Source organism: Mandrillus leucophaeus, unplaced genomic scaffold, assembly GCF_000951045.1.
Source record: "Mandrillus leucophaeus isolate KB7577 unplaced genomic scaffold, Mleu.le_1.0 Scaffold431, whole genome shotgun sequence".
In the NCBI taxonomy this organism is placed as follows: domain Eukaryota; kingdom Metazoa; phylum Chordata; class Mammalia; order Primates; family Cercopithecidae; genus Mandrillus; species Mandrillus leucophaeus.
In genome coordinates this window covers 907,080-934,544 of record NW_012104599.1, presented here as the reverse complement: position 1 = coordinate 934,544, position 27,465 = coordinate 907,080, and the positions used below count along the sequence as shown (strand labels likewise).

At 43.0% G+C, this 27,465-nt stretch overlaps 1 protein-coding gene across 2 annotated transcripts; it reads left to right on the top strand.

Moving 5' to 3' along the window:
- Nucleotides 1-507: 507 nt before the first annotated feature.
- Nucleotides 508-17,233, top strand: DDX47 (DEAD (Asp-Glu-Ala-Asp) box polypeptide 47). Of its 2 annotated transcripts, XM_011993627.1 has the most exons (12): nucleotides 508-750; nucleotides 1,416-1,509; nucleotides 8,685-8,873; nucleotides 9,130-9,201; nucleotides 9,436-9,554; nucleotides 10,130-10,201; nucleotides 10,697-10,813; nucleotides 11,375-11,521; nucleotides 12,039-12,176; nucleotides 13,199-13,269; nucleotides 14,511-14,640; nucleotides 16,674-17,232. In XM_011993627.1, the coding sequence occupies exons 1-12, from the start codon at nucleotides 664-666 to the stop codon at nucleotides 16,803-16,805; spliced, it is 1,368 nt and encodes a 455-aa protein (XP_011849017.1). In that variant the 5' UTR covers nucleotides 508-663; the 3' UTR covers nucleotides 16,806-17,232. The 2 variants fall into 2 exon arrangements, with proteins under 2 accessions (XP_011849017.1, XP_011849018.1); XM_011993628.1 differs by lacking the exon at nucleotides 11,375-11,521 and having other exon boundaries at nucleotides 16,674-17,233.
- Nucleotides 17,234-27,465: the final 10,232 nt, after the last annotated feature.

The window sequence follows — 27,465 nt, the reverse complement described above, 5'->3', positions numbered from 1 at the left end:
GCCCCCTGAGTTGCTGGGATTACAGGCGCATGCCACCATGCATGCCCGACTGATTTTTGTATTTTTTGTAGACACAGGGTTTTGCCATGTTGCCCAGGCTGGTCTCGAACTCCTGGGCTCAAGTGATCCACCCGCCTCAGCCTCCCGAAGTGCTGGGGTTACAGGCATGAGCACACCCAGCTACTTTTCACAATTTGAAATTATCTGTGATAGCTTATCTCCTTTTTCTGTCTCCTTTTTCTCCACGAGGGCAGGGGTCGCTGTCCTGTTCACTAGGCATCTAGCACAGCCTTAGCATATGGTGGGCTCTCAAAATTATTGAATAAGGTAATACTATAATTAAAAAATGGCATTGTGATATCAATCCGTTCCAAACTCTATGGTTAGAAAACCGGGGAACATAACTGGCGACATACTTAGGGAAGGCGCTTTAAAAGGGATCTAAAGGTCAACTCGATTCCCCGGTGATCAGCCCCTTCTGCAATCGGACCTATTCCGCCTGCCTACGCGCGCATATTCACTGGGCCCCACCCGCCTAGCGCACGGGTGCAATCCCCGGCAAGCCCGCAGGGGGCGCCCAGAGCAAGCCGTTCGGGGAGAACTAAAACTACATTTCCCAGGATCCCGCGCGCCGCAGACCCACTTCCGGAGACTTCAGACAAGATGGCGGCGCCCGAGGAACGCGATTCTCCGACCGAAGCGTCCCAGTCAGTGATGGAAGAGGAGGAAACTAAAACATTTAAAGACCTGGTGAGAATGGATGGCGCTGGCTTCTTTTATGTACTCTGGTGCTAGGCTCAGGCAGACCCAATTACCTTAGATCCCGCTCTGATAGTGCACAAAAGCATCTCGGGGCCTACCTTGGGTTTTCCCCAGAATTTCAGAGGGCTGGGTTTCGGGCGTGCTCTGAGTTTGGGTGGTGGGAGGGCTGCTGGGCCCTGAGAGCCCCATTTGCCCTATTCGCCACTTTAGTGTGGCAACGTTTATATGTGTCCAGGAGGTCGTACATATGGGGAACTGGTCTCTTTATAGCTGGAGCTTTGGAGTCAGATGAACCAACCAGATTTGAATTTTGACCCAGTCTCTTACTATAGACAAGTTGTTATCTCTCTGTGTTTCTCTTTTCATATCTGTAAATTGGGGATAGTAATAAGTACTTACCTCGCAGAATTGTTGTGACGATTAAATGAGATGCTACATGTAAAGCACTTGGCCTTGGCCTTGGTGAGCAGAAAGTGTTCGTTAAGTCTTGAGCTACTGTCTCATGGTATAAAGAGTAAGCTCTGAGATGCACAGCAAATACCTTTTAAAGAAAGCATATTGGTTGTACATGATGGTTCTGACAAAGTCAGTTAAGTCGGAGGGAGGTAGGGGTGTGCTGTTCTTGGCTAAGGTATATTTTTCTGAATTCTAAGGGTGTGACAGATGTGTTGTGTGAAGCTTGTGACCAGTTGGGATGGACAAAACCCACCAAGATCCAGATTGAAGCTATTCCTTTGGCCTTACAAGGTAGGTTGTGTGACTTCGTACAGATTTAATATAAAGTTATCTCAATTAGATACCCCTTTTGAAAGCTGTTGCTTGCATACTTCAAGTGAAATAAGGATATGGTCACTAAAGGTACAAAGTTTGGGTAATGGCGTTTGAAAATGTCATTCTCCAGTTTTACAGAGCTTACTTTCTGTCTTAATAACTAAAAGGGTTTGTTCTCTGCCACAGATGCTGTCTTTAAGGAAGCCCTGGATTAAAGTATATTAACGACAATCTTGGTAGACTTTATACATCAATGGGTGCACACTTAGACAGGGAAGGATGCCTGGAACACATATGTGTGTCTTGAGGAGTTGAGAATTCTTGCTGTGAGCCATGTTTATCAGATTTGTAAAAGAGTGGTTAAAGTGCTGATTGATGGCTAGTGGAACTGAAACTAACAGGATGAACTTTTTTGTTTTTGAGGTTTTTTTTAAGATGGAACTTTTTTTTTTTTGAGACAGAATTTTGCTCTGTCGCCCAGGCTGGAGTGCAGTAGTGCGATCTTGGCTCACTACAACCTCCGCCTCCCAGGTTCAAGCAATTCTCCCGCCTCAGCCTCCCGAGTAACTGGGATTACAGGCGCACCACCATGCCCAGCTAATTTTGTATTTTTAGTAGAGACAGGGTTTCAGCATGTTGGCCAGGCTGGTCTCGAACTCCTAACCTCAAGTGATCCACCTGCCTTGGCCTCCCAAAGTGCTGGGATTACAAGCGTGAGCCACCACACCTGGCCGTAACAGGATGAACTTTAATAGGAATAGAAATAAAGACCTGCTCTTAGATTCCTAAAGTACCAACTTTACAGGATTTGGGTGGGTGATAAAAGAGACCCAGAGGTCTTAGTTAACTGAAATCTATTAAGATCCTCAGAAAAAGTGAATGTAATCTTAGCTAGTATTATAAGAGGGGTAATGTGGCTAATTATTGTTAGTATTAATGTAGCTATTATTACTATATTAGTGATTAATGTAAGCTATAATTATTACTAATTATTAATAATTAACCTAGCTATTGATAATAATTGAAAGATTTAATGATTTGAAGAGCTGTCATGTGGAAAAGAGGTTAGACTTACTCTACAAAATTCCATTTGCTCTTTCCATAAATAGTTACTATTTGTTGTAAATGTAAGGCACTGGAGATTAATAGTCTGTCCTCTCCAAGAGTCCATAATCTATTAAAGAGATAATTATAAATTTATTACAAGTTGAACAGGGACCTAAGAAAGTTACATTCAGAGTGCACTGAGGGAGAAGAGATTACTTCTAATTAGGATGGATTAGAGAAGATTTATTTCATTTTGTTTTTGGCTGGGGAGGTTGGGAAGACATGTGAGCTGAACCTTGAGGACTGAATTTAGAAGGATTTAGACATTCAGATATGATGGGAAGGGAGAACTTTCTAGGCATAGGGAACAGCATGGAAAAAAAGCCAGTCTGGAAAACACAGGCACACATGGAGATTTGCAAGTACTTAGCAGAGTGGTGAAAAAGTTTAGTAAGGTGACTGGGGCCAGATTATGAAAGATTTGAGTGCTGGGTCAAAGAATTTGGTCTTCGTTTCATAGGCAGTGGGGCATTTTTGGAGATTAAGGATTTAGAGTTGTACTCTTGGAAGATTAATCTCATAGCTGTGAAAGATTAGAGACAAGAGACTGGAGTCTGGGAAACCAATTAGTAGGTTATTGTAATGATTTTAGCAATAAATAATGGGTAGGGTGGTGGTAGAATGAAAAAGAAAATGTTAGAAAAATAATCCTTGATTTTACAACCAGTTAAGCAAGTGGAAGGCAAGGAAGGGGTGGGGAAAATCTAAGATTATCGCTAAGTTTGTGGGCTGTTATGTTTAGGGCATATTATTGGTGTACCACTGATACAAAAAGGGAATGGGGGGAGAATTCAGGAAAGATGAGTTCAGTTGGAAGTAATTGATTTTGGATATCAATGAGATAGAGTTGACCTTGTGGGAGGGGAATGGGGAAATGTTGCTCAGGGTACAGTTTCAGTTAGCCGGGATGGATAAGTTCTGAAGATCTATTGAATAGCATGATGACTACAGTTAATAATGTTTTGTGTATTTGAAAATTGCTAGGAGAGTAGATCTTAAATGTTCTCACCACAAAAATGACAAGTATGTGAGGTGACAGATAGGTTAATGAGCTTGATTTAATCACTTCACAAAGTATACATATATCTAAACTTTGCATTCTATACCATAAGTATATTATAATTTTTTGTCAATTAGTAAAACTGAGGGACAATAAAAAAGGAAAAAAAATACCCAGTTGGAATCCTGGGATTGGAACTTGATTGAGAGGCCAGAGGTGGATATAGACATTGTATCCAAAGAGCAGTTATAGCTGAGATTAGAAATGGATTAGATTGGCAAAGATGACAGAGGAAAAATTGGAAGATTCAGTAGAGGGTTGAAAATCATGAGAGTATAGTTTCACATAAATTAGGGAAGGGAAAGTGTTTCAAGGAGGGGCTAATAAACACTTCCAACCTGTGCAGAGAAGTTTGAAGGATAAGGACCATAGAAAGGCCAGTTGTGGGAAAGAAGTATCGGTGGCCCAGCATTACTTTCAAATAGCAAGAAGTTGCCGGGCGCGGTGGCTCACGCCTGCAATCTCAGCACTTTGGGAGGCTAAGGCAGGTAGATCACCTGAGGTCGGGAGTTCAAGACCAGCCTGACCAACATGGAGAAACCCCGTCTCTACTAAAAATACAGAATTAACCGGGGTGGTGGCAGATGCCTGTAATCCCAGCTACTCGGGAGGCTGGGGCAGGAGAATCACTTGAACCTGGGAGGCAGAGGTTGCGGTGAGCCGAGATTGCGCCATTGCACTCCAGCCTGGGCAACAAGAACAAAACTCTGTCTCAAAAAAAAAAAAAACAGCAAGAAGCGTTCGTGCATTTTAACTTTTCCAGCTTGCCCTACAGCATAGGTGAGAAAAAGGAGTCAAAACAGCTGGCAGTAATCCTACAATTATTATTATTATTATTATTATTTTTTTTTTTTTTTTTTTTTAGAGGGATTCTCGCTCTGTCGCCCAGGCTGGGATGCAGTGGCCAGATCTCAGCTCACTGCAAGCTCCTCCTCCCGGGTTTACGCCATTCTCCTGCCTCAGCCTCCCGAGTAGCTGGGACTACAGGCGCCCACCACCTTGCCCTGCTAGTTTTTTGTATTTTTTAGTAGAGACGGGGTTTCACTGTATTCACCAGGATGGTCTCGATCTCCTGACCTTGTGATCCGCCCGTCTCGGCCTCCCAAAGTGCTGGGATTACAGGCTTGAGCCACTGTGCCCGGCCATCCTAAAATTATTTTAATGCTTTCAGCCATAAGTTTAAATTTGATGCAGAAAAGAATAGGGAGGGGTCAGTGGAAGATTGCTAGGAACTGACAGACACGATCACCATGGAAAATGTCTTTATCCTTATTGGGTTTGTCTCATTCTAATGAGTAGTTTATAAATATTTCATTTGAATCTATAGAAACGATTCAAATAATCTAATGTTTGATTTTGTTGCTGTTGTTATTCGATTAAAATAACTCTAAATTTGAATTTGGGACTAATGACGTTTTCAGTTTCTGCAAAGTTACTGAGCCCAGATTGTCCGCTGTTCTTAAACCTTATAATATGCTGAATAGTAGGTAGGGATAATTATTTTATTAGTGAGGAAATTGAGGCTCAGGGAGTTAAGTCCTTTGGCTAGAGTCACCTAACTAATTATTGCTAGAGCTGGAATTTGAACATAGAATCTTATAGCTCAGAAAACCTCTGTTAATGGATCTGCATCAACATGTGTTACTATCAAGAGATCAAGAGTTCTTTGATGAGCATGGTGGTTCATGCTTGTAATCCCAGCACTTTGGGAGGCTGAGGTGGGAGGATTGCTTGAGACCAGGAGGTTGAGACCTGCCTGGGTAACATAGTGAGACACCATCTATTTATTTCTGTTTCAGAGATCACTTAGAGTTGTTCTCAAGGAATTTCAAACAGCTTATTAATGGCTGCCATGTAGCAAGCACTTATGTTCAGTGCTAGCAACGTGGCAGGTCTATATGACAAAATTTATTCTGCTCTTACGGAGTTTATGCATGCTGGTATATTCTCTACAGGTATAAACACTGAAAAGGCTTAGAGGTTTCTTCAGAGATGAAGAAAGGAGATGACATAGAAAAATATATCAGTTTCACAAACTGAGGGTTGCTCTGAGGGACTCATTAAAAAACTGAAAGCAGTGCAGGCCTCAGCTGTGGGCAGCGAGCAGTGCTTACTGCTTCGTCAACCAGGCAACTTCAGCTCCTTTACTTCCCTAAATCTTTCTTATGTACTCCTTTCTTCTGAAATGTTAAGATTTCCCTTGACAAAAAAAGAACAAATCGTAGCTGCCCTGCCCCCTGTTCCCGAAGGTGTATTGTGTTACACAGGCAGGACAGCAGTATCCCCAAGGAGTTGAAGACTAAAAAGCTTCGGGAATCATTTGCTTACACTGACCTTTGTTTCTCAGATAGGTAGATGCTGTTGCAATTCATTATTACCTACCCTGCCACTGGGGAACATTACAATAAGTAGATGAGTGAGACATTTTATCCCTGGATTGTCATTTGTCTGTAATCTCTAAAACATCAGTCCGTTGTCTGGTTTGACTTGTATTTCACATCTGTGCATTTGCTTTTGAATGGAAAACACTGATGTTAATGAAAGGAAGGCTAAAAAATGTAATTCACTAGGATACACTGTGTATTAATCCGTTTTCTTTTTTTTTTTTTTTTTTTTTTGAGACGGAGTCTCGCTGTGTCTCCCAGCCTGGAGTGCGGTGGCGTGATCTCGGCTCACTGCAAGCTCCGCCTCCCGGGTTCACGCCATTCTCCCGCCTCAGCCTCCCAAGTAGCTGGGACTACAGGCGCCCGCCACCACGCCCGGCTAGTTTTTTGTATTTTTAGTGGAGACGGGGTTTCACCATGTTAGCCAGGATAGTCTCGATCTCCTGACCTCGTGATCCACCCGCCTCGGCCTCCCAAAGTGCTGGGATTACAGGCTTGAGCCACCGCGCCCAGCTATTAATCCGTTTTCACACTGATGATAAAGACACACCCAAGACTGGGAAGAAAAAGAGGGTTAATTGGACTTACAGTTCCATGTGTGTCTGGGGAGCCCCCAGAATCATGGCAGGAGGCAAAAGGCGCTTCTTACCTGGTGGCGGCAAGAGAAAATTAGAGACATGCAAAAGCAGAAACCCCTTGACAAAACCATCAGATCTCACTAGACGTATGCACTACTGTGAGAACAGTGTGGGGGAAACCGCCTCCATGATTCAAATTATCTCCCACCGGCTCTGTCCCACAACATGTGGAAATTATGGGAGTACAATTCAAGATGAGATTTGGGTGAGAAATACTGAATCAGAATTTCCAGGCATGGGACCGGTCATATATATATATATATGTCTCATGGATTGTTCTGAAGCATCTGCCCCTGAGGGAGTACCAGTGGTAGGATATTTATGTCCCATGTCTGTTCTAACCCCACTTTTTTCCTGAGCTCCAAACAAGTATGTCCAACTGGTTTTTAGACATACCTCTTTGAGTTTACTGCAGGAATCTTAAGTTCTAAGTTCCCTGTGTGGAAACCAAAGTCCTTATTTTCCTAACCAGGACTAATTTTTCTGTTGCCTATATCTCAGTTTTTGGCTTTTGAGTATCCTGTACTAAAAATGTGTGCGTCACCCACATTCACCTTTGTTAGTTTCTGAATCTCACTCATTCCTGTGCTCATTCCTGGCCTCATTTCAGGCCACCATCATATCTCCCCTGAATTATATCTGATGTCCCGGTTGAGCCTTTGTTTTCCCTGTTCTGGTCATTTAAGTCATTTCAGATTGTAAGTCATGTTCAGGTTATGTCAAGGGAAAGGGATTTGTTTATTGTAGGATTGTCTTCTAGGTAAAGAAGACTTCTCAGCTGTTACGCAGTCATAGAACAGGGGCAGCAACTGTAGGGGTCGTGATTTGAGAGGGAGTGTTCTCACTGGACACTGTTGTAATGCATAGCTGCCTATGCACTACAGCCAGCCTGGAGATAGTGATCTCCACCCAGGAGTTAATTTCCAGATCTTATAAGTTGTGGCTTGAGTGGTGATAACAAACAGTGGTGACCTGTTCTTAAAGAATTACTTAGAGCATTCTTCCCTCAGAAGGAGCAGTAAATGGCATGCACTGTAAGGTTCCTTGGCTTCTCCTTATGCCATCAGGCCTAGAGTTTATCTTCCTAAACAGTAATACTGATCATGATATTCCCTGTTTAAAATCCTTCAATTCTCTCTTATAGGAAAACATCAAAACTCTAGCCTCATTCTTCTCTCTTTCTCCCTTAACACTTCTGTGTTCCAGCCACGTTGTACTTCTCAGCCTAACTATGCATGCTATGTTCTTTTTTTTTTTTTTGAGACGGAGTTTCGCTCTTGTTGCCCAGGCTGCAGTGCAATGGCACGATCTCCGCTCACCACCGCCTCAACCTCCGCCTCCTGGGTTCAAGCAACTCTGCCTCAGCCTCCCGAGTAGCTGGGATTACAGGCATGCGCCACCATGCCTGGCTAATTTTGTATTTTTAGTAGAGACAGGGTTTTTTCCATGTTGGTCAGTCTGGTCTCGAACTCCCAACCTCAGGTGATGTGCCCGCCTCAGCCTCCCAAAGTGTTGGGATTACAGGTGTGAGCCACCACGCCTGGCCAGCATGCTATGTTCTTTAAAGCTTTAATTATAATTATCTTTCCTCTTACAGGAATATCCTTTCTTCCCTTCTTTGCTTACTTCCAGGTTTAACTCACTTAATCACCTCTGTTAGCCTTTTTTGACTCTTCTGGGCAGTAATTACTTTTCCTTGTGTTCTAACTGTATTTTGCAGGGGCTTATATTAAAACTCTTATCACATTATAATGAATTTGTATATCAGACTGTCTCACCACTGGGTTTTGAGCTTATCTAAGAGAGAGACCATGTCTTTTCTGTTTATTCAACTTTCCTCTGTCCCCAGTTCATCAGATATTTATTAAGCGTCTACTTTGTGCCCAGCATTGTGTCATTGTAGAAGACACAGAAATACTGCAGAGAGAATTAACTTGGCTTTTGAATTTCTTTTTCTTCTAGGTCGTGATATCATCGGGCTGGCAGAAACTGGCTCTGGAAAAACAGGCGCCTTTGCTTTGCCCATTCTGAATGCACTGCTGGAGACCCCACAGCGTTTGTTTGCCCTAGTTCTTACCCCGACTCGGGAGCTGGCCTTTCAGATCTCAGAGCAGTTTGAAGCCCTGGGGTCCTCTATTGGAGTGCAGAGTGGTAAGTGTCTGAGAGGGAAGGGATCCTAGGTTGCCATCACAAGTGAAGAATGAGTGTGAAAGGAGAATGGAGGGAGGTATTGCTAGCATAATTCATTGACCCAAAGAGCTAATGCTGTATTTTAGCTTTGGGAAGAGTATTAATTGTAAGGGAAGAACAAGCTTAAGTAGAAATCTGGCATTGGCTCTAAAAGATGTTCAGTGGACTGTGGAAAAAAATTAAGGATCTCATCTCTATGTTTTTTTTCTCTCTGTAGCTGTGATTGTGGGTGGAATTGATTCAATGTCTCAATCTTTGGCCCTTGCAAAAAAACCACATATAATAATAGGTGAGTAACTGACGAAGGTAAAAGACACTGGCAGTGATGAATTGGAGAAAATCTACCAATATTGGATAGAAAGACTTTGAGAAACAGATTTTGTAACCCTGTTAAATTTTTTAATTTCTTAAGTTAAATTTGGTGGAGAGCTGTGGGGTGGGGCAGGTAACTTTATTTGTTTGTTGTTGTTGTATTTCGTCCTGTTGTGAAACATCACTGTTTCTCCTCAACCTTTCTTGGTAGCAACTCCTGGTCGACTGATTGACCACTTGGAAAATACGAAAGGTTTCAACTTGAGAGCTCTCAAATACTTGGTCATGGACGAAGCCGACCGAATACTGAATATGGATTTTGAGACAGAGGTGAGCTCTCAATTTCTTTCCTCCTCTTAGAGCATCTCAGGTTCCTGTTTCAAAATTTGGTTCATTGCCCACTTGTTTTATGTAGAACATTGCATCAGTATCAGTTTCATTCTTGATATTCTTCAAATTGCAGTTTCTCAGCACCCTTTTATCTTTAGAATATAGTCTGACTCTGACTCCAGAAATGGGAAATATCAAAACTGGATTTTCTTTTCCATTTCATTTAATTTAGACCTTGACATATACCCTGAAATATCTTTATTTTCTTTGATGACCCACTAATCCCAGCTTACTTAGTTGATTAATACTTATTCTTGACTTTTCTCTTAGATCAACTCTGGTCTACTAATTTAAACTGTTCTTTTCTTAGAAAGGTATTTTTTTAATAGTGTCTGGTGGGGTATCAGGCAGTAAATATTCAGTAAACTTTAGCTGAATCGAATTGAATTTTCGAGTACCAAATCCTCACAGTGGTATATTTAATTTGTTAACGTCTACCTCCTTCATTACCTAGAGGATTTGCAGCTCTTCCAGTCTGAATATCATATTGGCATCTTTTCCTCTTTGTGCCTTAGGTTGACAAGATCCTCAAAGTGATCCCTCGAGATCGGAAAACATTCCTCTTCTCTGCCACCATGACCAAGAAGGTGAAATTTGCTAGGACTTTTGTTTCTTCTTTATGAGAATTGATACATAAAGTAAATGGTAACAACAATAATAACAATAAGTAAAAATAAATTGCTTTAGTCCATTTTCACACTGCTATAAAGAACTATCTGAGACTAGGTAATTTATACAGAAAAGAGAGGTGTAATTGACTCACAATTCCACATGGCTGGGGAGACCTCAGAAAACTTACAATTATGGCAGAAGGCGAAGGGGAAGCAAGGCACGTCTTACATGGTGGCAGGAGGTAGGGGCAGTGCCACACTTTAAAACCATCAGAAATTGTGAGAACTCACTATCATGAGAACAACATGGGGGAAAACCACCTCCATGATCCAGTCACCTCCCACCAGGTCCCTCCCGTGACATGTGGGGATTACAATTCAACATGAGATTTGAGTGGGGACACAGAGTCAAACCATATAAATAAGGAGTGTTTAGGCATCAGTGTGCTGTTCTGGATCTTCTTCCTCCAGGTGCAAAAGCTTCAGCGAGCAGCTCTGAAAAATCCTGTGAAATGTGCCGTTTCCTCTAAATACCAGACAGTTGAAAAATTACAGCAATATTATATTTTTATTCCCTCTAAATTCAAGGTAAAGTGTTTACTTTGATCATTCCTGCCTCTCCCTCTTCTTTTCACCAAAGCATCTGAAAATGTGTCAACCCTTGATTAGCCAAGAGCTGTAATGCAGATTGGCATCCTGTCTGTTTGCTTTAGAGGGCGTGTTGTGCTTATATTATCACCGATAAACTAGACATGCCAGGAATTCACAACATATTAAACCACAATAATGAGGTCATGATGTAATCATATAATTCCTTCCCATCCCCATCCTTGAGGTAATTTTTCCTTTGTTCGCTTATAATGTGACTTTTATTTAGGATGAAGCCTCTGGTTTTGTGCTTTGATATAAGGACTTCTGTTTTCTGAGGACAGATCTCTTGCCTGCCTTTAGGCTCTGTGGGGAATAGTGGTTCACAGAGATGATAATGCTGGTTAAGGAATCCTAAGCTGGCAGCTGGAGGTCTGGATAATGGAGGTCTGGATAATTGAGAAGCAACTATAGGGTTAGTCTTTACCTTATGTATATGCCAGGTCTCCAATCCTTTCTCCCAGGTTCGATGACATATATTGTTTTGGGTTTGTAACTTAGGATACCTACCTGGTTTATATTCTAAATGAATTGGCGGGAAACTCCTTTATGATATTCTGCAGCACCTGTAATAATACCCAGAGAACAGCTTTGCTACTGCGAAATCTTGGATTCACTGCCATCCCCCTCCATGGACAAATGAGTCAGGTAAGGATTCATCGTCATCATCAGCCATGCACTGATGGCATGAGCGAGATAAACCTCCTAACAATAGATTTGTACAATAAGGACATAGGGCACTGATGCCTGTTTCCATAATTGTTCTCATTTTATGGGCTTTGAAGCGTTGCTCTAGATGCTTACTTTCTCCCAGGGTAGCAAGAGGCTCCCATTAGAATATTTCATATGTAGCTGTCTGGTTTGCAAGCTGTTGAGTTGATGTATTCAGCCCTAATGGTAATAATGACTCTGGTCTCTAAAAACATTAATAAATTATTTCACAGTTACTTTTCTATTGTGTCAGGCTACCCTTATTTTGTATCATTTTTTTTTTAATTTCTTGTTGCTTCATATTTCTGTTTTGACCTGTGAAGCCCCATTCAAAAGTTGGGGGGAAAAAAACTTTGAAAAATTTATGTCTCTTTGTTCTTGTGTTTGTCTGTTTTGTGTTTTGTATTCCAAAATGTATGTTAAGTTTTCCAACATTTCTTTCTCATTACCTCAGAGTAAGCGCCTAGGATCCCTTAATAAGTTTAAGGCCAAGGCCCGTTCCATTCTTCTAGCAACTGACGTTGCCAGCCGGGGTTTGGACATACCTCATGTAGATGTAGTTGTCAACTTTGACATTCCTACCCATTCCAAGGTGAGTCCTGTTGCTAACTTGCCTTTCTAGTCCTAAAGTGTGTTTCTTAATGGAGTGTCTTCTGTCTTTCCTTAGTTACAGCAGTTTTTTTGTTCCTGGTTAATTAAGTATCAAAAAACAAGAAAGCCCTTGATTAGTTCATTCTCATCATCTTGCACAGGCCTGTGTATGTAACGTTAGTACATATGAAAGAGGTAGCCAAGGAGAGTTATTAGATGCTCATAGTAGAGGCAGGTGCACCACATACTGATCATGTCACTGTCATTTCTTGAGAATGACAACTTGTAGTTCTCAGTGTATCTCAAGGTTTCTCAGCCTTGGCACTATTAACATTTTAAGCTGTCGAATTCTTTGTTGAAGGGTTGTTCTTTGAGTTGAAGGATTCCTAGTAGCATTCCTGGCCTCTACCCACTAGATGACAGCATCACACACTCTTCCACTTGTGATAATCAGAAGTATTTCCAGACATTACCAGTGTCCCTTGAGGATGACAGAAGCACCCCTGGATGAGACTGGTGTGTCTCTTGTCTTTGTATTTAACTGCTGTAGATGAGGTGCTATCTCATTTGATTTTCATAACAACTCTATAATTTGGGCATGTATTTCTATGCCTGTTCAATAAATAGAAACCAAGGTTCAGGGAGGTTATGTAATTTGCAGGTAATTGTGTAACTGGCAGGTGGGAAGGACCACAGCTATAACCCAGCTCTGCCTCGAGATCCAGTGCTGTTTTTTAAAACACCATGCAGCTTGCGACCATGTAGATATGCTTTGTAGATTTATCTTTCTATGAAAGAGGGGAAAGCATTGGATCCATTTTGTGCTGCAAGGAGAATAAAAAAGATGAAGTAGATTTGTCTCAACAGATTGCCCAGGCCATTTATTTTCTCCATGTTATGACATGAATCTATTTTCTTTCAAAGTTTTATGGCAAGACTTTGCATACTTAGGTTTTTTAAATTTTTTTATTTTTTTTACTTATAATCCATATAACTTGAATTTATGTACCCTTTTGGTTTTAGGATTACATCCATCGAGTAGGTCGAACAGCTAGAGCTGGGCGCTCCGGAAAGGCTATTACTTTTGTCACGCAGTAAGTAAATCAGCTTTAGGGGCAGAGCAATGTAGAGAAAAGAGCAGAACTTTCGAGCCACTGACTGGGAACCTGGCGCTATCATTTACTACACTACTCACTTTCATACTGAAAACCAGGATGAAGGCGTTGAAAGATGGGAATAGCAATACCTATCTAGCAGGGTTTTGGTGAAAATTGGAGATGATATATGTAAAAGATCTAGTATAGTATTTGGCATGTAGAATGGTAGAGTGGTACCTAGAGCTGGAGAGCAATTGCCTTTGTGTCAACTCAGAAAGCGTTAGAATAACTATTTCCAATTTTTTTTTTTTTGGAGGAACAAATTTTTATGTACCCAAGGCTGTCCTGTGAATAAATACCTTGAGGGATTTTCTCCCTCCTTCCCTCTTTTTTTTTTTTTTTTTTTTAATTTGTCTCGCTCTGTTGCCTAGGCTGGAGTGCAGTGGTGCGACCTTGGCTGAGTGCACCTTCCACCCCCTAGGCTCAAGCAATCCTCCTACCTCACCTTAGCCTCCCAAGTAGCTGGGACCACAGGTGCATGCCAGCACACCTGGCTTTTTAAAAAATATTTTTAGCAGAGACAGGGTTTTGTCATGTTGGCCAGGCTGGTCTTGAACTCCTGAGCTCAAGCGATCCATCTGCCTCAGCCTCCCATAGTGCTGGGATTACAGGCGCAAACCACCTGCCTCAGCCTCCCATAGTGCTGGGATTATAGGCACGAGCCACCTGCCCGGCCGATTTTTCTTTCTTTCTTTCTTTCTTTTTTTAAGCAGCAAGGTTTCACTCTGTTGCCCAGGCTGGAGTGCAGTGGCTTGATAATAGCTCACTGCAGCTTCAAACTCCTGGGCTCAAGTAGTCCTCATGCCTCAACGTCGAATGGCTGGGACTATAGGCACAGGCCGTCACGGTTGGCTAATTTTTAATTTTTTTATAGAGATGGCATCTCACTATGTTGTCCAGGCTGGTCTGGAACTCCTGGTCTCAAGTGATTCTCCTGCTTTGATCTCCCAAAGCATTGGGATTATAGTTGCAAGCCACCACGCCTGGCCTCCTTGGAGTGATTTTCTAATGGGCTATGCACAGAGATTGCACTTAACCCATATTTAGAAAAGAAATAATATGTTCAATATTGTTTAAACCTATGGCTCCTATTGCGTTGTGTCATATAATAATAGTTTGGGAATGGACAGGCATTTGCATTACCAGGCAACCAAAGCTGTGCAGTTTTCCTTCCTCAGGTATGATGTGGAACTCTTCCAGCGCATAGAACACTTAATTGGGAAGAAACTACCAGTCTTTCCAACACAGGATGATGAGGTTATGATGCTGGCAGAACGCGTGGCTGAAGCCCAAAGATTTGCCCGAATGGTATGCATCTTTCTTTTCTCACCAGTGTCTGTGCAAACCATGTTAACTGTGTGCCACTTTATTATATTAACCCTCACACTAGACTGCAGAAACTGGGTATTATTTTATTCCAAATTTCAGATGAACAAACTAAGGTGCAGAGATGGTAGGTAATTTGCATTAGACCATCCAACCAAATGGTGGATTCAGGGTTGGCCTCATTCTGACATTTACACATTCACAGCAGCTGTTCACGTGTCACCTGTGGTGAGATAATTCATCAGACCTGAGGTCAGAAGATACAGCTGTGAACTGTGTGAGCTTGGGAAATGTGCCTGACTTCTCAGAATCAGAATCAGTTTCTCACCTGTAAATTGGGAATAACACTTGCCTGAATACCTTACGGGGTTTTACAAGCACCAGAGAAGCCAATAGAAACTACGTAGTTACTAGTAGGGGTTGATCATACCTGATCCAAACATTTGAAATCCAAAACCAAGATCCAAACTTTTTTTTTTTTTTTTTTAGACGGAGTTTCACTCTTGTTGCCCAGGCTGGAGGGCAATGGTATAATCTCGGCTCACCGAAACCTCCGCCTCCCAGGTTCAAGCAATTCTCCTGCCTCAGCCTCCCAAGTAGCTGGGATTACAGGCATGCGCCACCATGCCCAGCTAATTTTGTATTTTTAGTAGAGATGGGGTTTCTCCATTTTGGTCAGGCTGGTCTCAAACTTCTGACCTCAGGTGATCCATCCGCCTCAGCCTCCCAGAGTGCTGGGATTACAGGCTTGAGCCACCACGCCTGGCGATCCAAAACTTTGAGTGCCAAAAGGATTGCCACAAGTGGAAAATTCCATGCCTGACCTCATGTGACAGGTTGCTACCAAGACACAGTCAAAATGTTTTTAATGCACAAAAATATTAAAAATACTGTGTAAAATTATCTTCAGACAATGTGTATAAGGTATATATGAAACAAGTGAATTTTGTGTTTAGAATTGAGTCCCATCCCCAAGATAGCTCATTATGTATCTGCAGATATTCTAGAATTAGAAAAAATCTGAAATCCGAAACACTGCTGGTCCCAAGTATTTCAGATAAGGGATACTCACCCTGTAGTAGTAGTAACAGTAATAGTGGTGATGAGAAGATTCTAGAGGAAAACGCTTGGAAGTGCTGCCTGCTTTCTGGAGTTCTGGTCTGAGGGATGGAGAAACTTTGCCCATAGGTGGTGGTTGGAGTAGCTGAGGTACAGATTTGGTTTTTATTCTGCCCACATGGGATTTTTTTGTTTGGTATTTTTGTTTGTTAAAGTATTACATGTGCATTGGGAAAAAAATTCAAAAAATACAGAAAAGATTAAAGTAGTAAGTGAAAAGGTAAACCTTTCCCCACAGAAAACCATTGATAACATTTGGCTATTTTTCTTTCTTTAGCCATAATTAGACTTTAATTATATAGGATTAACATTTTTCTGTTTCAACAAATACAGATTCATGTGATCGTTTCTTAACGGCTACAAAGAATTCCATCATGTGTATGAAATACTTACATTCATGGATGCTTATGCTTTTTTCCAGTTTTTTTCTACTTTGGTACAGTGTTGAACTCCCTACTTTGTATAGCTTTGCATACTTATTCCCTTAGAATAAATTCCTAGAAGTAGAATTGTTGGGCCAAGGGATGTACACAGTTAAAATTTGAACTCATACAGAATGCCAAATTGCCCCTTCCCCCAAGAAAAGCTATAGCAGATTGCACTGTAAGTGACAGTATATGTGAATTTTTCTACACCTTGGCCAATACTGGGGATTACCCTTCTCTTAAGTCTTTGCCAATCTGCCATGTGAAAATAAAACCTTATTATTTTAATGTTCACGTTTTGATTACTAATAAGGTTAACATCTTTGTATATTTGGAGTTAGATCTCATTCCTTTGCTAATGTCAGGCATCAGGAAGTTACTTGATACTTGATCTTAAGGAGAGGGGACTAGAATGTGTTACCTTCAGTGCCAGTAATTCATTTTCAATCCCATCTTCTTTTTTTCTTGCAGGAGTTAAGGGAGCATGGAGAAAAGAAGAAACGCTCGCGAGAGGATGCTGGAGATAATGATGATACAGAGGGTGCTATTGGTGTCAGGAACAAGGTGGCTGGAGGAAAAATGAAGAAGCGGAAAGGCCGTTAATTACTTTTATGAAGGCTCACGTTCTACTGTTCTGTGAAAGAGAATTGGAGAATGAAACCTGCTCTGACAGAGATCGTGAGACTGAAATCTGTCAGAGTTGTGTCCAGAATGTGCTCAGTGAATTCAGTACTCTTCCCCATTCTGGGTTGGAGTTTACTGCAGAATAATTCTTACAGTGCTGATGTCAAGACCGTTACCGTTTCTTCAACTTTGACTCTTTGCTCATGACATGAGTAGGATGTGCTCTTCTGTCACTCACACAGACCTGTTGCCTTTTTTAGCTGCAAGTCGAGGACTAGGTTGATGATGTCCACGACCTGTAATTGTAAAGAAGCTTGGACATCTGCAAATGATATTTAAGCCATCTTGGCTTGTGCTTTATTCAAACTAATGTGAAACAATAAATTTAAATATTATTTTTAAAAGATTCAAACTCCTTAAAAACCTTGGTGTTAAAGGGCCTTGTAGATTTAAGTAAGATCTTGTTAATAGGTAAGAACCTGACAGTGTTGATTACATGGCACATTCATTGGTTGTCTTAATTAAGATAAATATTTATTACTTAAAAAATCAACAAGGAAACAAGATGATAGATGGCTTTGAAAGGGAAGTCCTACTTGAAAGGAGGTTGTGTTTTTCTTGCAGATGGAGCAAAGTCCATCAGTAAGACAGCAGAGGTCTTTAAAATCCCTAAATAGATTTATTTCCTTCATTCCCTCAATTAAGCAGGTGGTTAGGAAGACTGGTTTCTTACGTAGACTCTTTTTTTTTTTTTGAGACTATCTTACTCTGTCACCCCGGGTGGAGTGCAGTGGTACGACCTCAGCTCGCTGCAGCCTTGACCTTCCGGGCTCAAGTGATCTCCTACCTCAGCCTCCTGAGTAGCTGGGACTACAGGCACACGCCATCACGCCTGGCTAATTTTTACATTTTTTGTGGAGATGGGATCTTGGCATGTTACCCAGACTGGCCTTGAATTCCTGAGCTCAAGAGATCCACCTGCCTCGGCCTCCCAAAGTGTTGGGATTGCAGGTGTGAGCCACTGCACCTGGCCTCTTTCTTTTTTTCTTTTCTTTTCTTTTTTTTTGAGATGGAATCTTGCTCTGTTGCCAGGCTGGAGTGCAGTGGCATGATCTCGGCTCACTGCAACCTCCGACTCCCTGGTTCAAGCAATTCTCCTGCCTCAGCCTCCCAGGTAGCTGGGATTACAGGCACTCACCACCACACCCAGCTAATTTTTGTATTTTTGTAGAGATGGGGTTTTGGCATGTTACCCAGACTGGCCTTGAACTCCTGAGCTCAAGAGATCCATCTACCTCAGCCTCCCAAAGTGTCGGGATTACAGGCATAAGCCACTGCACCCAGCCTCTTTTTTTTGAGACAGAGTCTCGCTCTGTTGCCAGGCTAGAGTGCAGTGGTGTGATCTCAGCTCACTGCAACCTCCAACTCCCTGGTTCAAACAATTCTGCCTCAGCCTCCCAAGTAGCTGGGATTACAGGCATGCACCACCACGCCCAGCTAATTTTTGTATTTTTAGTAGAGACAGGGTTTTACCATGTTGGCCAGGATGGTCTTGAACTCCCAACCTCAGGTGATCCACCCGCCTTGGCCTCCCAAAGTGCTGGGATTACAGGCGTGTGCCGCCGCACCTGGCCACTCTGCCTCTTATGTAGACTCTTATCCCCAGGTGACAAGAATAAAATCAATATGCATCAGAAATGTATAATTATAAGATCTAATTTCATCCACTTGTCATTGGTGCCCACTGGCCACTCTTCTTTTTTGTCCCCATCTATTAGGCGATGCAGGAGATGTGGAGCTGGGGCCTCAGGTCCAGGGAAGGGAGTAGGCATTAGCACTCTAGGGGCTGGATGTTGGGGGAGGGTTGCTGGAATTCAGAAGCAACTTTGAAATTCCCAATCACGAACCGTCTCGTGTTCTGAGGATGTTTACACATAGAAGATGCCTAATACTTTTTGTTGTCTATAACAGTTTTATTAGAAGAGTGTGTCTGAAGTGGCAGAACCAAGGTAAAGAGGGTCTAAAGAAACACTTTGAAGGATTAAGATTGGAATGAAGTTTGGCAGAAAAGAAACTTTCCGTATCCATCTAAGTCAAAGTATCTGGTGAGGAGTAAAGAGGACAAAGCAGTAAAATTCTCTGTGGTAGTCCGGGGCAGACTGTTCAGTGGACTTCCTTCACTGCAGGAAGAGCTTTGCAAATATCGGTGGTGGGGAGTTTCTACCACAGATGCATTCTAAAATGGGCGCCTGTGGGCAAGGCATTCGCAATGAGTTGAAATACCGTGCATGACTTACTTGTTGTTTTGTTTGCTCTGAATTTCGTTGCTGCTTATTATGGTACCTTTGTGTGAAGGATAATTTAGAGGAGGTAGAGACATAAGGGAAAGGAAAGGAGAAAGGGGTACCAGAATAGGGAGGCAAATGGTTGAGCGGGGCATACCCGTTCCTATTTGTTTTGAGTTGTGCCTTCCACTTGGGACTAATTCTCCATTAACATCGTGTTTTCCCTATGGCACTCTCTAGGGTGGCTTAGGATAGCAGCTCTCTCCGAGTCAGCTCATGGATGCTGTTTCAGCTCAGTGGAGGACTTCAGAAGCAAGCTGAAATGGAACTGGTGTACCAGTAGGGGGTAAGAAGGAGAGATTGCAATCATCCTCAAGTATGTCTCAACTTTCCAAATAGGCAGTGGTCTCTGGCCTGGGGTTTGTGGACCCCTGAGAAATATGCATATTTCTGGGGAGACTAAAAAGGTTAAAAACCACTGCACTAAAGCTTAACTGCCATCTCTAATGTATGTGCATAATTATGCTTTGCTAGGATGGGAAGAAAGGACACTAGTGAAAGAAATGTGGATGGGTGTATCTTCAGGTATATTAACAGGTTCAGAGCATGGAGTCCAAAGCAGAAAATGCACAGATGCTATTGCAAAAGGCAGGAGGCACAGAAACCAATGTGATTCACCAGTAAATAAAAACAAGGTGTGTAGGTTTGCTCTATTACTCAGTCATACCTGTGCTCTCCTGTCCTCTAAGCTGAGATAGTGAGGTCATGCTGCTGAAACCCTTACGGAAGTATGTTTTAATGTCCTAGGACTACTGAAACAAAGTACCAGGAACTGAGTGACTTAAAATAACAAATTTATTCTCTCATGGTCCTGGATTTTAAGATGTACAAAATTAAGGTGTGGGCGGGGCCATGTTCCATCTGACACCTTTAGAGAAGAGTCCTTCCTGGCTTCTCAGCCAGCATTGCCCCTTGGTTGCCTGCAGTCCTTGGTGTTTCTTGGCTGTAGCAACATGACTCCGATCCCTGTCTCCATCTACACATGACCTTCTACCCCATGTATCTTTGTGTCTTCACAAGGCCTTCTTATAAGGATACTAGTTATTGGATTTAGGGTGCACCCTAATCCACCATGGCCTCATCTTAACTAATTACATCTGCAAGAATCCTATTTCCAAATAAGGTCACCTGAGGTTCTGGGTTGATATGGTTCAGCTGTGTCCCCACCCAAATCTCATCTTGAATTGTTGCTCCCAGAATTCCCACGTGCTGTGGAAGGGACTCGGTGGAAGATAATTGAATCACGGGAGCAGTTTCCCCCCTACTGTTCTCATGGTAGTGAATTAGTCTCATGAGATCTGATGGTTTTATAAGGGGTTTCCCCTTTTGCTTGGCCCTCATTCTCTCTTCCTTGCCACCATGTAAGACGTGCCTTTTACCTTACGCCATGACTGTAAGGCCTCTCTAGCCATGTGGAACTGTGAGTCCATTAAACCTCTTTTTCTTTACCCAGTCTCAGGTATGTCTGTATCAGCAGCATGAAAACAGATTAATACATGGGTAGACATGACTTTTTGTGGGATACTATTCAGCCCAGTACAAGGCATCTTTGTGGACTCTGCTATATTCTACGGGGTTTAAGGTTGCAATTATGGAATAGAAATGGTGGGGAGAACTAGTTACAAAGTATGGAGAAGACAGGAGATGGGTCTTCAGAAGTGTTTGGATAGGTATTAATAGAAGGATAGAAGAATGTTGAAATGTCATTCTCTTAAATGACATGTAAATTGCCTTTGCAGTCAAGATACCAAAGGCTCTAGATTTAGGAGTGGGGAAAGAGGTCCCTGACCCCTCTGCTATTCCCTTCTTGGTATAGCTCCTTAGTTCTGCCTTCCTGATTTAAGAAACTGAGCTTCAAAACAATCTTCTCCCACCCCAATTGTGAACAGATACATCTAACTTTTATGACTTAATAAAGGGAGTATCTTGGAATAGTCATGTGATATCAGCCCAGAGAAAATGTCTTCCTTATTTCTCATCTGAATTGTAAAACTGATTTACATGGTATTCATTGTCTACAGTTGCAGTAACAATAGCTTCATGGTAGTAGCTAGCCTAGTTTTACTTCCTGTGTACAGAGCTGAGTGAGAGTGAGAATGAGGAAAACAGCTCTCTATCTTATGAAGGGGTCCTAGGATCCTAGTGAGAGGGTTTCAACTGGATAGGCTGTTTCAGGCTGAAAGCAGGCCCAGAATTCCAGGGAACTATGAAGAAGTCCTCTAAGGGCACTCTGAGGGGATTCTAGTAGCTAAGAGGGGCCTAGACCCAACTGGATCATGATTATTCTTTCTCAGTCTCTCAAAACGTGCAATGAATATCCCAGAACTTGGCTGGCTCTTTAAGGACGTCTTGCTTGCAGACAGAGTGTTTTCCAAGTAGCTTCCTGCCTGCAGAGGCATCCACAAACCTAAATCGGAGACTTTATCTACCCCGGGGCCCTCAAAACCCTGGGAAATAGGACCAGAAATAACCACCGGCTATGGTGTTGGTTACAGAAAATGAAGGGATCCAAGTTATTAAAAGCAGGTAACAAAGCAACATCAAGAAACTATGTCCTTAAAACTAAGAGAATAAAGACATTCTGATCCACATGGTTTGTAGGGTGAAATCTAGCCTTTGGGCAGATAAGAAATCAGGGTGTGAGTCACCCCTCTTTAGCTGGAATGACAAGAGACTCAGACCATAACTCTAGAGATTCAAGGGTTACCCACACCCACATTCCTTTTCATGCCTCACCTGTCCCAGGTATGCACGAAAACTACCGCTAAAAATAACTGCAGAAACTTGAAGTCTGGGAAACAGCACTGAACAGTCTCACCTGAAGTGAAGAGCTGGTTGGTGCCAAGTGCAAAGGAGACAGGAAGAAAATGGGCTTCTCTGGAGCCATGGTCTCTAGGAGGTGGGCCCCAGGGTCCACTCAGAGTCTTGGAGCTTTTGTCTGCTCATAGCCATCCATCCCCTGATGCCATCTAAACCCAAAGGATGTCTCCTGTCACTATCACCCTTCAATCATCTGCCAGTGCCGTCAAAGAGGCTGGAAGGGGCAGGAGGGATTGGGAAAGGAACATGTGGGGAAAGTGTAAGTTCACTGTTGCTGTGTGACCTTGTGCAAGTTACTAAACCTCTCTGAACCTTGAGTTTTCTCATTTGTTAATATGGAAAGAAGACCATGGAACCTATCCCTGTCACAGAATCTTTTTTTTTTTTTTTTTTTTTGAAATGGAGTCTCTGTCATCCAGGCTGGAGTGCAATGGTGTGATCTCAGCTCACTGCAACCTCCACCTCCCAGGTTCAAGCGATTCTCCTGCCTCAGCCTCCCAAGTAGATGGAATTACTGGCACGTGCCACCATGCTGGGCTAATTTTTGTATTTTTAATAGAGGCAGGATGCCATGTTGGTCAGGCTGGTCTCGAACTCCTGACCTCAGGTGATCCATCTGCCTCGGCCTCCCAAAGTTCTGGGATTACAGGCGTGAGCCACCACACCTGGCCTGCCTCACAGAATCTCGAACCTAGTTTTTAAAATTCTGTGTCTTTCCTCCTTCCCTTCCAGTGTCCACCATATCCTAGCCACAGTGCCAGGTACTAGGAAAGCAGTACTGAAGAGTCAGATGCTATTTTTGCTGAACTTAGCCTTAGTATTGTATTGTGATTGTGTTTCCTACTGGGCAGGGACCATGCCTAGTCCGTGGATATAACTAATATCTTACAGGGCCCATACGCAGTAAATGTTCAATATCTGTCACTTGCTGAAACCTAAGATGTGTCAGGCGGCTTGACCTGTATTGTTTCTAGTTCTTTGAACAATCCCGAACAGTGGATATTATTGTTCCCAGTATGAGCCATGGTGCCAGTTTGCCAAATGGGCCCCTGACTGTGAGACTTTGGACAAGTTGTTCAACCTTCCTGTGTTTCAGTCTTCTTATCTGAAGACACACAGTTATGGTACAGCATTGTGAAATTTAAATGAACTATATACTGTGGCTCATGATAACAATCAGTAGGTGTTAGTCATTATAATGATCATTAATTGTGGCTATTAGCATAGATGAAGACTGGCAGCGTGCCCAGATCATACAGCTGGTAAAGGGCTAAGTAAAAATTTGAAGCCAAAATTGGATTCCAGGCCTGTGCCCTTTACAGTAAATACACTGTTACGTGTGTGTGTATGTATATATGTGGAATTCTGTATTATATTACTCATTCAATATGTTCCACGCAACAAGTAAGTATTATGCAAATGAGCTTTCAGGTTCCAAGCTATTTTCAAATCGGCAACAGGCAGGTAAGAAAATATGACTTTCTTGTTTTCACCAGTAGATGGCAGAAGGAAGAAAAGGCCACTCCGGAGAGGGAAGGAATTTTAATTCGGAGGGAGTGAATCACAGTGGGGCTGTGGCTGAGGCACAGGGGCGGATGAGTCAGACTCCTTGTATGACTACAGTGGAGGATAGCCCCACCAGGACTAGGGGTCAGGGGTCTGGGTGGGCAGGAGAACTACCTATAGGTATGTGAAGGGTGTCAGCCTTCAAGAAGATCTAGGTTGACCCAGAGGATGGGGACTGGGAGCCCCGAAGTAAAGGCAAGTTCAGACGCAGTTAGAAAAAAAGGTCACGTTCCCCTATCATCTCGTCTGCATGGTCCCTGGCTGTGGGCCCTTCTCGTCAGCTTCCAGACACTTGGTTCTTTTCCAAAGCCTGCCCTTCCCTCTGGGATGTTGATGAAGCCACTTGCCCTGTTTGCTCCTTTCCCCGCCCCCTACCCCAGTCTGTAAGCTAGGAATACTATTTCCCTGCTTCTCCCAATACACGTTGTTTGTGAGCCATTGGCCCCCCTCACTGCTTCCCTCTCTCCTCACTGCGTATCCATCCAGTAGGCTTGGTCCACAGCCTGCGCTCCTGTATCAAATAAGCTTGGTGCTGGGTAACCTGTGAGCTGCTTGTTCATTTTATCCTAGAGACGTGTCCTTCAGCCCAAAGTGATAGGAGTTGTCCTTCTGGGTCCAAAAGACTAGTAGCAGCAGTCAAGCTTGGTGGTCATTTATACTGGGCTGACTCTCACTGATGTGATGCTGGCTTTTGTCCTCAGACATCTTTTGGGGGAGGAGTCCACTGGTTACTCCTGACATCTTAGAAACCCTCTTACCCAAGCTATTAAATCCAGTGCCAACTTAAAACCAACATCCCTGTGGCGATTTCTGGGTGGGTCAAGAGTGGGGACTATCCAAAGGTTTCTTATTTGGCATATGTCTATTTGTACATTCGTAATGGTTGTTGGTTTGGTTTTAAATAAGTGATTCTTGGATGGGACGTGGTGGCTCATGCCTATAATCCCAGCACTTTGGGAGGCCAAGGTGGGAGGATTGCTTGAGGCCAGGAGTTTGAGACCAGCCTGGGTAACACAGCAGAACCCCACTGCTACAAAAAATAATAAAAAAAATTATCTGGGCATGGCGGAGCCTGCCTGTGGTCCTAGCTACTTGGGAGGCTGAGACATGACAATCACTTGAGCCTTGGAGGATGAGATTGCAGTGAGCTGTGATTGTGCTGCTGCATTCCAGCCTGGGTGCAGGGCGAGACCCTGTCTCTAAAAGATAAATAGTAAACCAGTGATTCTTTACAATAGGGCTGAGGAGAGCCTCCTGTGTGTTAGGTATTTGCCAGGTGACTGGCATGTATTATTTCTTTTACTAGAGGTCATGAGTTATTTCTCAAGGAAACTGCGAATCAGAAAAGCTTGTTTGTCATATTTTAAAACTACAGCCTAGTCATTCTTTTTTTTCCTTTCTCGTTTTTGAGACTGAGTTTTGCTCTTGTTGCCGAGGCTGGAGTATGATGGTGCGACCTGGCTCACTGCAACCTCTGCCTCCCAAGTTCAAGCTATTCTCCTGCCTCAGCCTCCTGAGTGGCTGGGATTACAGGCATGCACCACCACGCCTGGCTAATTTTGTATTTTTAGTAGAGACGAGGTTTCTCCATGTTGGTCAGGCTGGTCTCTAACTCCCGACCTCAGGTGATCCGCCTGCCTCGGCCTCCCAAAGGGCTGGGATTATAGGCGTGAGCCACCGTGCCGGGCACAGCCCAGTTATTCCTTATTCTGTCTTCTGTGATTTCTTAAATTCATCCAAGGGTGTTCAGGAATTTTGGAGGGTGAGCCTATGCTGACAAAATGAAGTTGAGCACCATAGTTTTGTGTTTTTACTAAATCTCCAGAAAATAAATGTGACCTTTGGACTGCCAGAAGATGCGCGTTGAAACCTCACACAAAATCAGCATGTGAGGACAGAGAGGATGTTGGTGATCACTGGAATCTGTTCATTTTTCCTTTGAAGATGCTTAAGGGAAGTATGTGTGTGTTTATAGGTTTGTATGTGTTTTAGAGTGTGCCAACAAGCTTTAGCCATTTAAAGACAGACACTGAAGACTCCCTCTATTCAAAAAAAAATTCTAGTGGAATTTTGTTCATAATATCTGCCTGAGAAAAAAACAGGCCCTGCTTTTCAGTCTTGAAGACCTAAGTCTCCTTTTTGAATAGAGTAGTGGGGGCTGGGTGCAGTGACTCATGCCTATAACCCCAGCACTTTGGAAGGCCAAGGTGGGCAGATCTTTTGAGGTCAGGAGTTCGAGACCTGCATGGCCAACATGGTGAAACCCCGTCTCTACTAAAAATACAAAAATTAGCTGGGTGTGGTGGCTTGTGCCTGCTAATCTCACTACTCGGGAGGCTGAGGCATAGGAATCACTTGAACCCAGGAGGTGGAGGTTGCAGTGAGCCAAGATCACGCTGCTGCACTCCAGGCTGGACAACAGAGTGAGACTCCATCTCAAAAAAAGAGAAGAGTAGTGGGAGTAGTTGGGCGACAGAAGTATGCTGTAGAGAAGGCTGGCCAGCCTAACTCATTTTCCTAGTAAATGCCAGTGATGCCCCTAACCAGGCACTAGTGTCTATTGCCAGTGTGGCATGTGGGTAAGTCACACTTTGTACCTCACCTCTTTAGCATCTTTGTCTGGGTGAACTCAGAATTATGTGTGATCACCAAGGGCAGCCTTGAAGGGGATGAAAGGGCCTTACAAGGACAAGCCTCTGGCTGACAGGGATGACAGAAGGGCAGCCCACCTGGGCGGGGTGCTGGGAGAGAGGGTAAAGGGAAGAAGGGTGTCATGTTCAATTTTACAGCCTGTCCGCAAACTTCGTGGTTTTATGGTACTCAGCTGGGTAGTCACTTCCTGCCCTTTCTCCTACTGTGTTCTCCAGAGTCCCTGAGTCACTCTTTGGCCAGTGGCCTGCAGCCAGGGCTCATTTCTCTTCCCTGTGGTCTAGAGAAGTTGTTTCCAAAGCGGGGTACGGGTATCCAGGGACAACATATTGCGAGGCGGTCTGTTGGGGTGTAGAAGACACTAGAACATTTATCTGCATTTAACCCATCCATTTCTAATGTCCATTTTTTATGTTTTGTAGTGTAAAGTTTTGCTGTAAACAATTCACAATAAATACATATGGATATGGCATATATATATATATATAATGTATGTAAATTGTTTAACATACGTGCAAGTATGTTAAAGATATTATGTTGAATAGGGATGCATATCAAGAAGGTTTGACCAGCCTGGCCAACATGGTGAAACCTCATCTCTACTAAAAATACAAAAATTAGCCTGGCATGGTGGTGGGCACCTGTAATCCCAGCTACTCAGGAGGCTGAGGTGCGAGAATCGCTTTAACCCAGGAGGTGGAGGTTGCAGTGAGCTGAGATGGTGCCACTGGATTCCAGGCTGGGCGGTAGAGCGAGACTCAGTCTCAAAGAAAAAAAAGAAAGTTTAGGACTATAGCCCTAGGGAATTATGCTGACAATAGTCCTTTTTTATTATTACATAAGTTAACCCATTTATTAAAGGCTAGTGATGTTTCCAGTGGTGGAGGAACATCTACTGGTCTTTCAGTTCCTTCAGTCTTCTGATGGTAGACTTTGCTGTGGCAGCAGAAGTGGTATTGTAGATTCAACCACCACCAGCTACTGTCTTCATGTAGGAACCACAGTGCCAGATGCCTGTATCTCGTCTTTTCGTCTTGGTTTTGCCACAGAAAGAGCAAGTGTACCTGACGTGCTAGCTGGTTTCAGTTTTCTTCACCATTTTCCGGAGGGAGGCACCATAGCGGATCCTGTATTTACTGACAATTCCAACTTTATTGGTGCATTTAGCCATGTCAGCGCAAAGTAGGTTTGAGCCCGTAATAGTCTTTAAAAGCATTATTTTATGTTTCATTATGAAATTAACTTTTTTTTTTTTTTTT

Excerpts from the sequence above, each read along its gene's own strand:
- DDX47 (XM_011993627.1), top strand. The coding sequence starts at position 664 with ATGGCGGCGCCCGAGGAACGCGATTCTCCGACCGAAGCGTCCCAGTCA. Across the intron at positions 1,510-8,684 it reads TATTCCTTTGGCCTTACAAG|GTCGTGATATCATCGGGCTG; the intron begins GTAGGTTGTGTG and ends TTTTTCTTCTAG. Across the intron at positions 10,202-10,696 it reads CTGCCACCATGACCAAGAAG|GTGCAAAAGCTTCAGCGAGC; the intron begins GTGAAATTTGCT and ends TTCTTCCTCCAG.